This window comes from Anomalospiza imberbis, chromosome 9 (genome assembly GCF_031753505.1).
Source record: "Anomalospiza imberbis isolate Cuckoo-Finch-1a 21T00152 chromosome 9, ASM3175350v1, whole genome shotgun sequence".
In the NCBI taxonomy this organism is placed as follows: Eukaryota; Metazoa; Chordata; class Aves; order Passeriformes; family Viduidae; genus Anomalospiza; species Anomalospiza imberbis.
Window position 1 is genome coordinate 4,625,181 of NC_089689.1, and position 13,597 is coordinate 4,638,777.

Consider the following 13,597-nt stretch of genomic DNA (forward strand, 5'->3'; position numbering starts at 1 on the left):
CACATTGTCTGGGCTGAAATGGGATTTTTGTTTAATTAGAACTGAGTGAAGTACAGACCCTTTCCCTTACTTTCCCATCTTTCTCTGGAGTGCTGAACTGATGTATTTCCTAGTACGTGACTGTGGTCTGGGTCCCTTGAGCAGAAGGGAAATGTGACTTGTACCCAGCAGAAGGGTTATACAGGGGTCAGTTCTGATCTCTGAATTCAGAGTTCAGGGACATTCTGCCCTGGAACACAGCCCTCCAAGTCCCAGGACGGGCTGCTGGTACCAAGGACTGACACCAGAAAAGAGCTTATTTGCCCTTATCTGCAGTCTTGACCTGAAAAGTAAACCTTCTGGTGACCACGGTGGTGCTGCAGAGAGAAATTTCTTCTTTCATCAACATAAGAGCTAAAACTTAACTTGAAATTGGGAGGTTAATGAATGGAAGTGGTATGGCTGCCAGTGGGACCTAATTTTTTTCCTACTAATTTCAGACAATTTGGCAGTAGAAAGATCTTTTTCTCATTAAGCTCTCTTAGTACTTGAAACCTGTCTTCATCTGCAGACAATTAGATGAGAATTTTTAGTTGAATTTCAACTTTATGAATTTTCATAAATGATCTGTTAAAAGTATTGAGCAATCTTTTGATTATTTTGTGAACTGGCTTTTAAACAAAATGTTTTAAATAGTGATAGTTCTTCAGGTTTTTTCTTTTTTCTTTCAGTATCTTGAAGGATCTATATGCATCTTATGCAAGGACTTTCCATGTCTTGCCATGTAACAGTCTCTGCCTGCAGCATGGGGTAATCCAGTTTTGGAGCAGGCTTCCCAAAGGGGTGGTGCAAGCTCCATCCTCAGAGTTATTTAAGAACAGGCTGAAGAAAGCCCTGAGCAGCCTGGTCTGATCAGAGCTGCCCCTGCTCTGACCAGGATATTGGACTAGAGACCTCAGTGTCTTGGGGACTGTATTTGTGATAAAGGGACATGATCAGAACATTAGAAATTTCACATTTCTCACTTTCTACTGAGCATCTTCCTGTGGCCATAGGTTTTGAGAAGGAATTTAAGGAGGAGCTCTCTATGTGGCTTTAACATGTGTAGTGCAAAGGATATTTTGCTTCCTACAAACCTTATGATTGCTGCTTACAGTTTCAACAGGTTTGTATTTATTAGATTTAAGACTGCTTTTCTTTTGAAGAGAAGTTTCATGAAAGTGCAGGAACTCACAATGGATGCTGTAGTGTCAGAAATGTACTTTGAGAGATGAATAAGTAGGAGGATGGTAGTGATGCCTTTTTCAACCTAGAAATGGAACAACACATGCTTTTAAGATAATATTAATATAGGAGGTAATATATAAGTGGATCTTTATTATGAGGCCTCCAGGGGCAGTCATGGAGAATATCCACAAAAGCCTGACCTTATGGGGTGAATACAATTTTTATAAGTTTAGCAATTTAGCATAATTGACAAAAAAGCAGTTAGAAGGACAAGTAGTGATGCAATATCCCCCCAGGTCATGCCCCTTCTCTGGACCACCCCCTCTTAGTACTAGCTGTACTTAAAGAAAATGTGTCTTGAAGAGTTTTTCTCACCTTGATAGCCAGGAAAGAAATAAAGATACCATAGGGGCCCTGGAATTTTTGTCTGCCTACAGAAAGGGCATGGAAAATTACTGGAAAACTAGCCACTAATACAATAGTCTCCAGAGCTACAAATATATGTGCCAAATATACAGAGAAAAAAAGCATATTAAAAAAATCAAAAACCAAAATGACATCATTACCACGTGGAAATTGCCTTGCATCATTGCATCCACCCCTCTTGATTGCTCAGGATGAAAATCTTCTCAGTGAGGCTGGAGGTAGCTGCCCTTCCATTCCTCGTGATGTTAATGTGATAATGGTTGTCATCAGGCAGCAGTGGTATGTCTTGGCCTCAAGAACTGGACAGGAAAGCCACAAAAGCTGTGGTTCCAGCATCTTGCACAACCAATTCTCATTCTGACAGTGTTTGTAAAAGTCAAAGATGGATTTCATTTAATCCCCCCCAATTCTATAGCTTTCATTTGGCATTGAGTGTTAATACAGTGAATTCTTGTTTCTTCGTAAAGATACAAACTTCTTATTAATAGAACATGGATTTCTGTATCTTATTTCAGTATTCTTTTAATTGTCTAGCCATATTTGTTGTAAATGCTTGAATTTTTTTAAGAGCTAATGATCTGAAAAGCATTAGCATGCCTTTGGATTTTTTTGTTTGTTCCTGGCCACCCTGAGATGTTAGCTGTTAAATGGTGGGTAGTTGAGCAATACAGTAAGATAGGATGTTAAAGCCTGCAAAGATGTATGGTGTGGGCTTAAACGATTCCCAGAATAAACCTTGCAAGCGGCTCAGCCTGGAGAAGAGGCTTGAGCTCATGATTATTAATATATCATCGTTGGCATTAATAAATACAGTTTCTGAGTCATGTTTGGGATTTATGTACTGCGTAGTTGTTTCATAGAATAAGGTAATAAATAACACAGAATAAGCTCTGAAGTGATGTTTGTTTTCATGGGATTATGTACAAGTGTGTGCGTACGTTTGTGCAAGTGAAGTTAGAACAACTGTGAGACTGTGGAATTAAGGCTATGCATAAACCATTCTTTAGAAAAAGTAAAGAAGGATAGTGTTCAAAATACTGATGAAATAAGATTCAAAGTGCCATCAAAACAAATCTCATGAAACAGTTTTGTCAGCCGGATAAGAAATGCTTCAAATGATGCTTTCACCTTGTTCTGTCATTACCAGGCAGTAGGAGCATTGCAGTTCATTGCCCAAGCCCATGCTCTGGCTGCCTGGGAAAGGCTCCTCTGTGGTGTATGGATTTGATACTTAGGAAGCCTGGTGCCCTGACTCATGGTGCCTGTTGGATTGAGCTGAGTTGTCTAAAGAGGTTACTGTCTCCAGCTGTCCCTCCTGATTCTCTGCAGGGTGTCTGGCAGAAGAACTGGTGGCAGTGTCAGGAAAATGCAGAGGCTTGAGTTACTGGAGTGCTAGGCTTGGGGTGGTGATTTGTCCTGTGAAATGGGGCCTCTGGCAGTGTGGTCAGCTGGAGACAAAACATCCTCAGCTGCTGCTGCCAAATCATGGAGGAAGCATGAACTGGAGCCTACAGACAGACTGCACTGTTTAAAGTCCCAGTATTGATGGAGATCTCTTTCAGATCTATTTGTTCCCCTGCCTCATCAGCTCTGTCAGCTGTTGCTGTGCTCAATTTTAAAGAAACAAAATCCTTGTTGGTGTAGTAACAAAAGGGTGGCTTGGAAACAAGCTTTTGAATGACTTTATATCTAGAAGGCACTGAAGTACTTGCCACAACTGAGTTCCTTCCTACTTAATGGTGTAATCCTGGTGAGATGGTGCTGTTTTTCAGACCACCTTACAGGCTGTTGTGAGGCAGGGTTTCCTCTCTAAAACCTTGGCTTGGGTAGAGGCTGATATGTTCTGTTCCAGCTGAATGTGAAGAACTTCTTTCCTGTGCAGTGATGGTGCACTGGCGTACATTACCCAGAGAAGGTGTGGAGTGTCCCTCACTGAGATATTCCAGAACCATCTGGATGCAAGCCTGTATCATGTGCTCTGGGATGATCCTACTGGAGAAGGAAGGTGTGACCAGATAATCCACTGTGGTGACTTCCAGCCTTATCCATTCAGTGATTCTGTACTGGAAACGCTTGCTAAACTTGAAGGCAGATGAGAATGTTCATATAGTTGTAACCTCTTCCACCTTAATGTTTGAAAATGTTGACTCTGTGCCGTGGCTGCTGTCAGAGCTGTTCATAACCCACTGTATATCAGCCCAGCTGGGTGAAATGGTACCTCCTGGGTTTCAAATATAGATACAGGTTACCCAAAACACTGCAGCAAGCAGACTGATCATTTGGCTTGAATTTTAAGTAGTGTCATAAGGAACAATCTGCACTTAACTGTTGGCATTTTTAGTTAAATTTTTCCTGCTCTGGGAAATTATTTTAAATTGTGTTTGTGGAAAAACTGAATCTAATCCTCATTAAGTTGCAGGGTAGTAGATTGCAGCAGCTTTGGCTCATTGTACTTCTGTGGATCTGGCATAGAAACCCTGGGATTGTCGTCATCTTCTCTTCAACATGCAGAAGAGCATCGCCCAGCAGTAAAGTGGCTTTTTATCAATATGCTTTTTATTTGGTGGCTTGCAGAATTCAGCAGTTCCCTATAGGTTTTCTCATCATTACTGCTAATTAAGCCAAGTTCCTCTGAATGCATGTATGGAAAAAAACCTTATGCAGCAGAAGAGGCTGTCTCTAGCTATAATCTTAGAGCCAAGACTGGGACTCTGCTATGGCTTTCTGGGATATCTTGGGTTGTATTTAGAGGAGATTAGGTTCATAGTAACTTCTTTGCAAAGTAGATAGGAGCATGGTTCTGAAAACTGAACTATTGCAAGGAGCCCAATTAATCTCACAGCATACTATGTGCTCTCATTGGGTTTGAAAAAAGTACGACTCCGTTTTATCTAGAGATGACAAAGCATGAAAGTAGCTCTGTTGGGTTTGATTTCTGAGCTGTGAGATGGATCTAAGCCCACCAAATCTCCTAGATTCAGGTTTAATATTCTCCTTTAAACAAGCTCTTTATGGAACAGGAGTATTATGAAGTGGTCTCTGTTAGAACTGATGGCATTTCATTACACTTAAAAGGATTTTTATAAGCAAGAAGTGGGCCTGGAACTAGGTCTAATGACATTACTTTGTTAATGTGGTACCTTTTTATGCCTTTCTTCAAACAGAGCAGAACAGCCCTCCAGGCTACTGTGCCTGTAAGAGAGATCCTGAAAGTATGACTGCAGCATGGCTGGTGCAATGATGTCTTTCCAAGGGAGCCCAGACCTGAGGACTTTCCTTCCCTGTGCAGTGCAGGCTTTGCTGGGCTAATGCAAAAGCCTCCCAGCCTGTTTCCCAGATGGTGGGGGGAAATTAATTAACACACTGAGATGACTTTCTAGTCTCTGTTTCTCTGTTTTTTGTGCTTCAAATAGAGGTTTGATTAGGGGTGACATTCTCATCAGATGTTTGGAGCCTGGAAGAAGAGGGGAGATGGGAAGGGTACCCTGGGTACATTCAGTACCTGCTGGTGCCACTGGAGCTGGCATCTTCCAAACAACTCCAAAGAATGGCATCAGCCTGAAGTAGCTTAGGGGCCTCTGTCCCACAGTGTTTATTAGACATCCATTAGACTTGAATGTGATCTACTGAGAGTAGCTGAGATGACTTCACCTTGATCAGAGGACAAATCTGGCAAATTTCTGGTGATCTGGGGGTCACATCTAACCTAAGGTAATGTGATTCTTAGGCATAAAAATGTTTGTTCTCCGATAGAAGGACTTTGAGTGGTAATCTCATTTATACATTTATCTATCCAAATAACAGTTTACAGAGAATTGATGTTTAAGTGGTCCTTTCTGACTAGAGATAGCAACAACCTGTCTGGGATCATGACATACTTACTCAGTTAATATTTTAGAAAACATTTGGCAGCCTGGGAATTTGAATCAAGAAATATGTTCTGCAGTGGTGGTCTGTCCTTGTCCCTATGGCACAGATTAAGGACTCAGAAATAAAAGCAGTGACCTTACCTTACTTAGGTAGTGCTCTGGAGTAAGGAGTAACTAATGGAATTGCTGCTTTATTAAAGAGAAACATCTCTGGTTTTTTATTTCAGCCTGTCACAGCTTTAGCAAAACAGGCTTTTGATACTGAAACTTCATATCCTTTGTTTTAGTAGCTTTTGTTTTTATGTGTGGCAAAATGTAGGCTTTGAGCTGATAGAACACAAAATCTGAATGCTTTACTGCAGCTTCCTATGCCTGAATATAGCTTTGTTTTTAAAAAAACATGTTAGTATGCTAGTGCATACTTAGTGACACTAATTACTTTACTTAATTACTTAAAATATCAGTCTGTTGTAAGCAGTCTCTCAGGTGTGTGATATTAATACCAATTTCTCTATTGGTCCCAGGTGCTTAACAGTCTACACTGGTGACCACGGTGTTGGGTTGTAACCTAAATTTCTAATTTTTGCCTTTGATGCCTCAAAATGTGCATTGGAAAGAGATAGCCAGGCTGGGGATTGTTAGAAGTGACAGGATACCCCATGGAGGCCAAGCAGTGGAAGCACAGAGTAAGAAAGACTTTAAGGAAATAATAAGTGAAGGACGAAAACTGCTGCTGGCATCTCTCATTCTTCTCACCAGTTAAGTCCCAACAATATATCCACATTGTCATTAAATATGGAACTCCACGGCAAGATAGGAGGTGTCAGAGATACAGAAATAGAAACAGCACTAGGCTGGGGAGAAACAGAATTGAAAGGCTTTGGTATATCCAGAGAGGAAAATAGGTCTCTGTCTGTGTCTCTCTCTATATATATATCTATACAGGTATATGCAGTTCCATGAGAGGGACTGAATCATCTACTTTGTAGAAATGGCAACTCCTGCAGTCACAGAACAAGTCAGGGCTGAGGCATTTTTGATTACAGTAGCAATTGCAGACTGTGTATGGAAAGGGGAGAGAAGCAGTTGGCTGAAGACCTTTAGCTGTAACCGGTGGTGCAGTTAAAGGCACATGCACTTAGATGCAGCCCTGCCTTCTCCTGTTTTCAAACAGTGGGTACAGTACATACCTGTTAGTATCTGGTATGAACCAGCTGTACATGGATTACTGTTGTCAGGAGCTGAAACGTGTGTGTGGTTCTTAAAAGTGTAACTGGGAGGGAGGAAACCACCTCCTGTCCCAAATCAAGTCTTCTGGCAAGTACCTCCTAGCTGTAGTACGACTTGTTGAACACCAGTCTTGCTGTTGCCTTGTTCATAACCCTTATGGTGAGGCAGCTGCTCCATTCCTTTAATCAATTTAGTTGCCCATCTGTATGCATTCCCTAACTCCAGCGCATCCTCCGGGGATGTGGAGAACAACTGCACACACCAGCAGGATGCAAATGTAGTAAGGCTTTACACAATGGCAGAGCTGCTAAATACTCCTTCTTTACTCTTTCCCTGCTGCTCTATCCTCAACACCAAAGCAGGCTTCCAGGCATGTTTCAGAAGCAATTTATTTCATAATTCTATTTGTTAGCTGCGAGTGTTCTCCAAGGTCATAGGCTTTACCATTAAAATAAAGCAACTGATTTATAATCTCACAGATTGGGAATTAAGATAAGCAGTGGAGAAACCAGAACCCTTGAGGATGTGCTTACTTTCCAGCAGCTCTTAGTGATATTTCCATAAGATGTTGGTTGTCAACTTCTTAGGAGAAAGAAAGCAGTGATTTGGGAATGAGAGATGTCTCTCTTCTATTTTCCCTAGAACAAAAACGTCAGATCCTTTCCATTTGATTTGTCTAAGTAATTCCTGTGACATGTTTATAAAGCTCTTTCAAATATCCAGCAGTTCATATGTCCCCAAAAGATTCCTTATAGAAATTTGGTTAGTCTTGGTTGGTCAGAAATGTGGAGTTTAAAAATAGGCTGAACAAAAAGGAGCAATTGATTACTGTTTTTAACAAGTACATCTTTGAGGAGCAAGGACCACTGCTGGTCCAAAAGGTAATTTCACTGGAAGTTTTAATTATTTCCTATTATTCTGTTGCATGTTGTTATTGTGCTAATGAGGAATTCACTTGGACTGTGGAAATGTATCGCCTGCAAAGCAGAATGTTTTCTTTCTGAGCTGGCTCTGTTGAGTCTTTTGACCAAACAAAACTTAAATTCTCTGGTGAATTTTCATATAGATAAGCTTGTGTGTAAGCAAGAGCTTACATTAACACAAAGACTTCAAGCAGCAGGTGACAGGAATACCCACGAGCCAGTTAAATGCAAATAAGGCTTGCATAATACTAAGTGTATTTAAAAGACTTGCAAGAAAAAGCATAAAAATAATAGTTGCTGTGCAATTGGGCTGTTTGTCCTAATGCTGATTAGTCCAGGTGTAAGCAGAGCTTTGCAAATATTAGGAACAGTTTTATATGGTATAGAATCCACTCGATTAGGTAGTTAGATTGTTCCTATTTTTATTTGTAAATCACTGACAAAAAGCTGACTGGCAGAAAGTGAGAGCACTGGCTGTTCCAGGACTGAGCACAGGTGATGGGAGGCCAAGGTGCAGGTGTGTGTTGGTCTGTACTGGTAGTGGTTTATTTCTGCATTCTTTTTCTCCCTGCAGTGTCTTTGATGCTGTTTGAAGGTCATGAGTCTGACAATTCCATTGCTTAAGGCTTTTTTATTTTTTTAATGATCTGTTAATTTCTATGGGCTTCTTTAAATACTCATTTGTTATGTCTACAGCATGTCTCTATTAAAAAAAAAAAGCTTGGCTTTTTACCAGACATTGTAATGCATTATTTTTCTTTCTTCAGCAGAAGGTTGAGGGTTTAAATTGAATCCAGGCAGATGAATCACTGCCATCAGTTTAGTTGTGCTTTACCTGAATCCACAGGGCAGAGAACAGGAGAGGAGACAGCAGTTCAATTAAGATTGTGGTACAAGTAAATTCGTTGTATTGTTATAGAGGCTTTGATTATAAAATTCTTCCTCAGAATAGGGTGAGCTGACAAAACAAGACAGACCTGAATGGTGTTTTCATCCTGTGTGTATAAAAAGTGATTTAGACTAATGTAGATCTGGGGAGTGGGGAGAGCAGCCTGGATGCTTGGGTGACTTCCTTCCTTTTCCCATTTTATTTAAATAGATGCCTGCATGCTTGGTTAATTTCCCAGCCATAAGCATGTTCCTCCCTGCATTTTGAAGGCTGATGATTTTGCAGGCTCCACCTGACTAGCTTCTCTAGTAACCAGTTGTGAGTGGGGCCATCTCCTGCCACTCCTGGAAGAAGTTTGGGTGCCTGAGTTAAATGGCCGAGTTTCAAGCTGCTTCATTGAATTATTTTATAGCAATAGACTGCATATCAACAGTCTTTTCTCTCCATAGATTAAAAATAACTTGATGATATCTCCTTTACAAGGACTTGAGAATTCTGTTGGTGTTTAAATTTATCTTCCCTTGGAAACATTGCATTGCCTTTGACTTCTCAGCTCTGTTGAGGAGTGGAAAGCTCTTGCTGGTACAGCTATGGGGGCAGCCTGAAGAGCCCTTTCTCTTCTTGTAATTGGTTTCATGCTTTCTAATTGTAGAAGGGTACCTTAAATACCCCTGCTCTCAGGATTTTGAATGTGAAATTAGTGTTTTCCCTGCTGCCATTAAGAAGTTCCTCTCTGGTTCATAAATATTCTTAAGGGGAAAAAAAAAAAAAGAAAAAAAAAAACAGAACAAGTGATAGCAACAGCAGGGATTGAAATGAATTAGTGAGTGGAAGAACTCCAGAAGAGACCTCTCTAAACAGTAGATTGATTGCTCAGTCAGAAGACTTGGGGACAGCTGGTTACTGCTCATAGAAACCTTGTGACTGAGGGCAGATGCTGCCTCCACCCTTTCTGGGGAGGTGTCTCATTGAGGCTGATGCCCTCAAAGGAGACGGGTGTATGTGCACCTGCCCTGCCAGCAGTGCCATGGGCTGCAGGAAAGCAGAAGCTCCTGGGAAGTGGGATTACTTCCCCAGCTGCTGGATGCCTAGCAGATTTCTCTCAAGCCCTTCCAAGCTGTGAAGGTAGGGATGATGTTAGCTGTTTGTAACCTGCTGCCTGCCTTTCTCTTAGATGTATTTCTTGTACAACCCCAGGCTTTTCTCATTTGCAGCTTAACTTTGTTATAAGTTGACTGCTTTTACTTCCAGCTTCATTGATATTTATTACAAACTTGCCCTGCGGGTCAAGAAAGAAGGTGCCTCTGTTTGCACAAGCAACCCTAAATGGAAGTCATAATGTGTGTTGTTTTTACAGTACTGATGATCTGATTTCAACCCCCTGTGGTTACCCAGGGAATTTAGAATGTTGTTGTTTGGTTTTTTTTCTTCACAAATACTGCTTTGCTCTGCATTAGCACTTTAAAAGTTCCTGAAGCTGTTGTGCACAGGAGGAATCAATGAGCAGTCATGCCATGGAATGTTAAGCATGTTTCCAGGACAAGCTGTTGGCTTTGACCTTTGGGGTGCCATGCAGTGCAGATGGTGTGGTTAAACTGAAGAACCTCCAGAGCACGTGAACAAATATCTTGCCTGTGGGAGGGTGATTGTGCTACCACAGAAATGGAGATGTGTATGTTGTTGCGGGGTGGATTAGAGAACAATGCTTAGAGCAAGAACTCCACACTGTTGGGGAGTGTGCCAGATCTGACCAATGGTTTTTCTGACCAGTGGGTGTTCTAAACTTGGGTATTTGCAAACTGCAAATTGTGATTTTCAACTCTGCTGTACCAGGACATTTAGGAGGTAAAATATCCCCCTGGTAAATACGTGGGGTGTTTTATAGAGTTTTCAACCTGTGTTTTTGTTTCTCAGTATTGAGTTTGACCGAGACTGTGACTACTTTGCCATCGCTGGAGTGACAAAGAAGATTAAAGTCTATGAGTATGGTACAGTCATTCAGGATGCAGTGGATATTCACTACCCTGAGAATGAAATGACCTGTAATTCCAAAATCAGGTAGGCATTGATTTGTACTTGAACTCAGAGTGCCTTTTCCACTTGATTGTTTATGTGTAGCAATTGTTCTGCTTTCTTTATGGGAATTGGAGAGGAAAGGAGGAATGCAGGAGCTGATGGAGATTGGGTGGCACAGGCACTGTTACTTGTGTATGCTGGGTTCATCCAGGGTAGTAACAAAGCCCACACACCTGGAGGAGAAAAGGCAATAGGGAAGTGAAGTGCTATTGTGTTCCTTGCAAATGCTGTTGGATACCTGCTCAGAGTGGTGGATACATGCTCCAGGTAAAGTCATAGCTTGTTTCAAGGTAACCTCTGTACCCAGCTCTTCATAACAGTTACTGATTCTTTGTGCTCTCTTCTCTTCATTGACTGGATCATTTTAATTCTTCTGAGAGGTTGCTAGTTCTCAGGAAATGTTCCTCACTGGCACCTTCTACCTAGAAATTTTTGTCTGCCTGAAGTACCGCTCTGCTGGGCCTCATAATATAAGGCCGCTGAGAAAGGACCTTCCTTGATTTTTTTGCTTCTGTGCTATCATTACTGTCAACCCATTTTTTTATCCTTTTAGATGTGTTAAACCAATGAAATATAGATCACCATGTTAGAACTTCAACTGAAAGAATCCAGCTAAATAACTTAAAAATCCAAATTCAAAATACCTGTTAAAGCTCAGAAGTAAATAATACAGGCAATCAAACCCGTTCAGTATTATAATACAAGTCTCCAGCATCTGTGTTGAAATAATTTGTTTTTATTTGGTACTCTACATTTTAAAAGCAGTAAAGCACCCACAAAAGTGCAAGTAATAAATTTATGTAATAGTCCAGCTTCCATGAAAACAAAATGTTGTGCAACAATGTTAAGAATGTTTGTGAGCCTATTTTAGTGCTTAAAAGTCACGCTTTGTTTTGTAGCTGACACGTTTCTAAATATAGAGCAGTCATTCTTGTGTTGCTTGTGCTCATTATTCCCAGGAATTACATAACACTATTTTATGAAGGGAAAGATGTAAATGCAGCTGATCCTGGGACTAGATTTCACAATGGGCAAAAGCATCCTGAAAGTGATTTGTATTGATATGCTGTAATGATTATGGAGCTTGTGTTTGTCTGGGCTGGTGAAATGTTCTGCATTTTTACCTGAGTCACAGCTGAGTTTGCACCATTCAGCTTCGTTTTTCTGGAGAGAAGAGCAGAATAATAGGGGAACCATCTTGCAGTGTATTAATACCTTTTGCCTTAATTAGAAGGGGAAAAGCAGTGTGAGTTTGGTATTTCTTGGACAACTTGAAAAAAAATCCAAACTTGCTGTTTCAATTTTGACAGGGGAGTTAATCCTGATGCTCCTGCCAGTTGTTAGGAAAGTTGTTAATTCTCCCTTCTCCCACAGCTGCCAGTGAGGAGAGTCACATTAGTGCCTTCTGTGGTGTTACTCATGTTGGCTTTGTGCTCCAGCCAAGATGCTGCTTGCTTTCAAGATTTTTCTCATTCTCAAATTTCATGCATGTATATATTTTATGTATCTATGACAATGCTAAATGCAGTGTCCTTCGACCCTCTGCCTCAGCAGAGGAGGATCGGGTCCTCTCTCATTTTCTTGCCCTAGTATCTCTCATTTCTTTGAAGAAATAAATGGTGGGGTTTTTTTTCCCCCCATCAGCCTCCTCCAATTATATCAGGCTTCCTTTGGCATGTAGGTGCTTTTGGCTTTGACAAATAAAGTTGGTCTGTCAGTCAAAAGCATCCTTGCTGTATCCATTAGCTGTGCTGCCAGTCATCAGTGCCGGGGTTCGCTGGTGCAGCGTCAGGCAGCATAATTGCTTGCTTTTCTGAAGTGGCATAGCTTGAGGGAGAAGTTATAGATGGAGGCTGCAATTTCATTATGGAATATTGCAGTGTGCTAAAAATGTGCCCATACTGTAATAGAAAAATCTAAATAAGTGGAGCCTGCTCTTTGTAAAAAGCCTCAGTTTAAAGCCATTGATCTTAATTTGGGTGAAAGTGCAGCTTCTCCAGGAGACTTTACCTGTGAGTGCCCCTTCTGATAGCAAAGACAAACATATTTCTGCTCTAGCAAATTGGTGGTATTTCTCTTCCCAGCAGAGGTGCGGGGGTCTCTTTGCAGATGGGATTTGGTGACATGTCTCTCCTGGTTAAATTGATCCTGGTTAACCTTGTTCAGAGCAATGATGCCGGAACATAAATCATTAGCGATGATGTTGGTGACTCAGCTTTCAGAGGAACACAAGCTCTGATGGGCTTTTATAAAAGCAGACAGGTGACAGCATTTGTGAGGACTTGTGTCTGGCCAAGAGCAAGTCTGGCCCAGAGCAGCTGCGGGAAGGGAAGCCCATGCCTGGGCCGGGGCTGGTGCCAGCCCAGCCCTGCTCTGCCGTGTGCCAGCTGGGTGCCTGCTGAAAGCTTGAGCTTCATGCCAGCAGTAATTGATTGTAGGCTTTCCTGGAGCAGAGCCCTGGTACCAGCTGTAGCTGAGTCTCTTCCTCTTTTCCAGCCCCCTTTTTTACACCCACCTGCTTCTTAAATACGTTCCTTTTTCATCATCCACTAAGCCTTCTTATCCCTATTTTTAAGAACGGGGAGGAAGTCGGTGTGTCGGGTTTCTGGTAAATGTGCATCGCATCCCCTGGGAACAACAGTGGCATAAGCTTCCAGGAAAAACACAAGATGACACATAAATCCTCATAAAAATCCCATTTACAGATTCATAGCTTCAGTACAAGAAACAAATCCTGGCATTGTGTAGTAGCTATAAACAGCACCCTCTGAGCTAATTATGACTTGCTGTGTCCCTAGCTATGGCAGGCACTAATCTGCAGCTCCCCCCGTGTAGGAGAAGGGAAAGGACGAAGAGGAATGGCTAGCAGCAAGCCACAGCTCTGCTCTGATTTATTCAAGAGGCAGATTTGTTCTTTTGCCATAGGTCACAGGGGGAGAAAAATAGGGAGATCTAACATTCAGGTAAAAAATTGGCTT

At 41.5% G+C, this 13,597-nt stretch overlaps 1 protein-coding gene across 3 annotated transcripts in view; it reads left to right on the plus strand.

Moving 5' to 3' along the window:
- The window catches only part of COP1 (COP1 E3 ubiquitin ligase), a 125,007-nt gene that overhangs the window by 42,038 nt on the left and 69,372 nt on the right, over positions 1 to 13,597 (plus strand). For all 3 annotated transcript variants that reach the window (XM_068199451.1, XM_068199452.1, XM_068199453.1), the window contains exon 12: positions 10,458 to 10,601. In XM_068199451.1, coding sequence (XP_068055552.1) covers positions 10,458 to 10,601 — 144 coding nt within the window. The remainder of the gene's footprint in view (positions 1 to 10,457; positions 10,602 to 13,597) is intronic.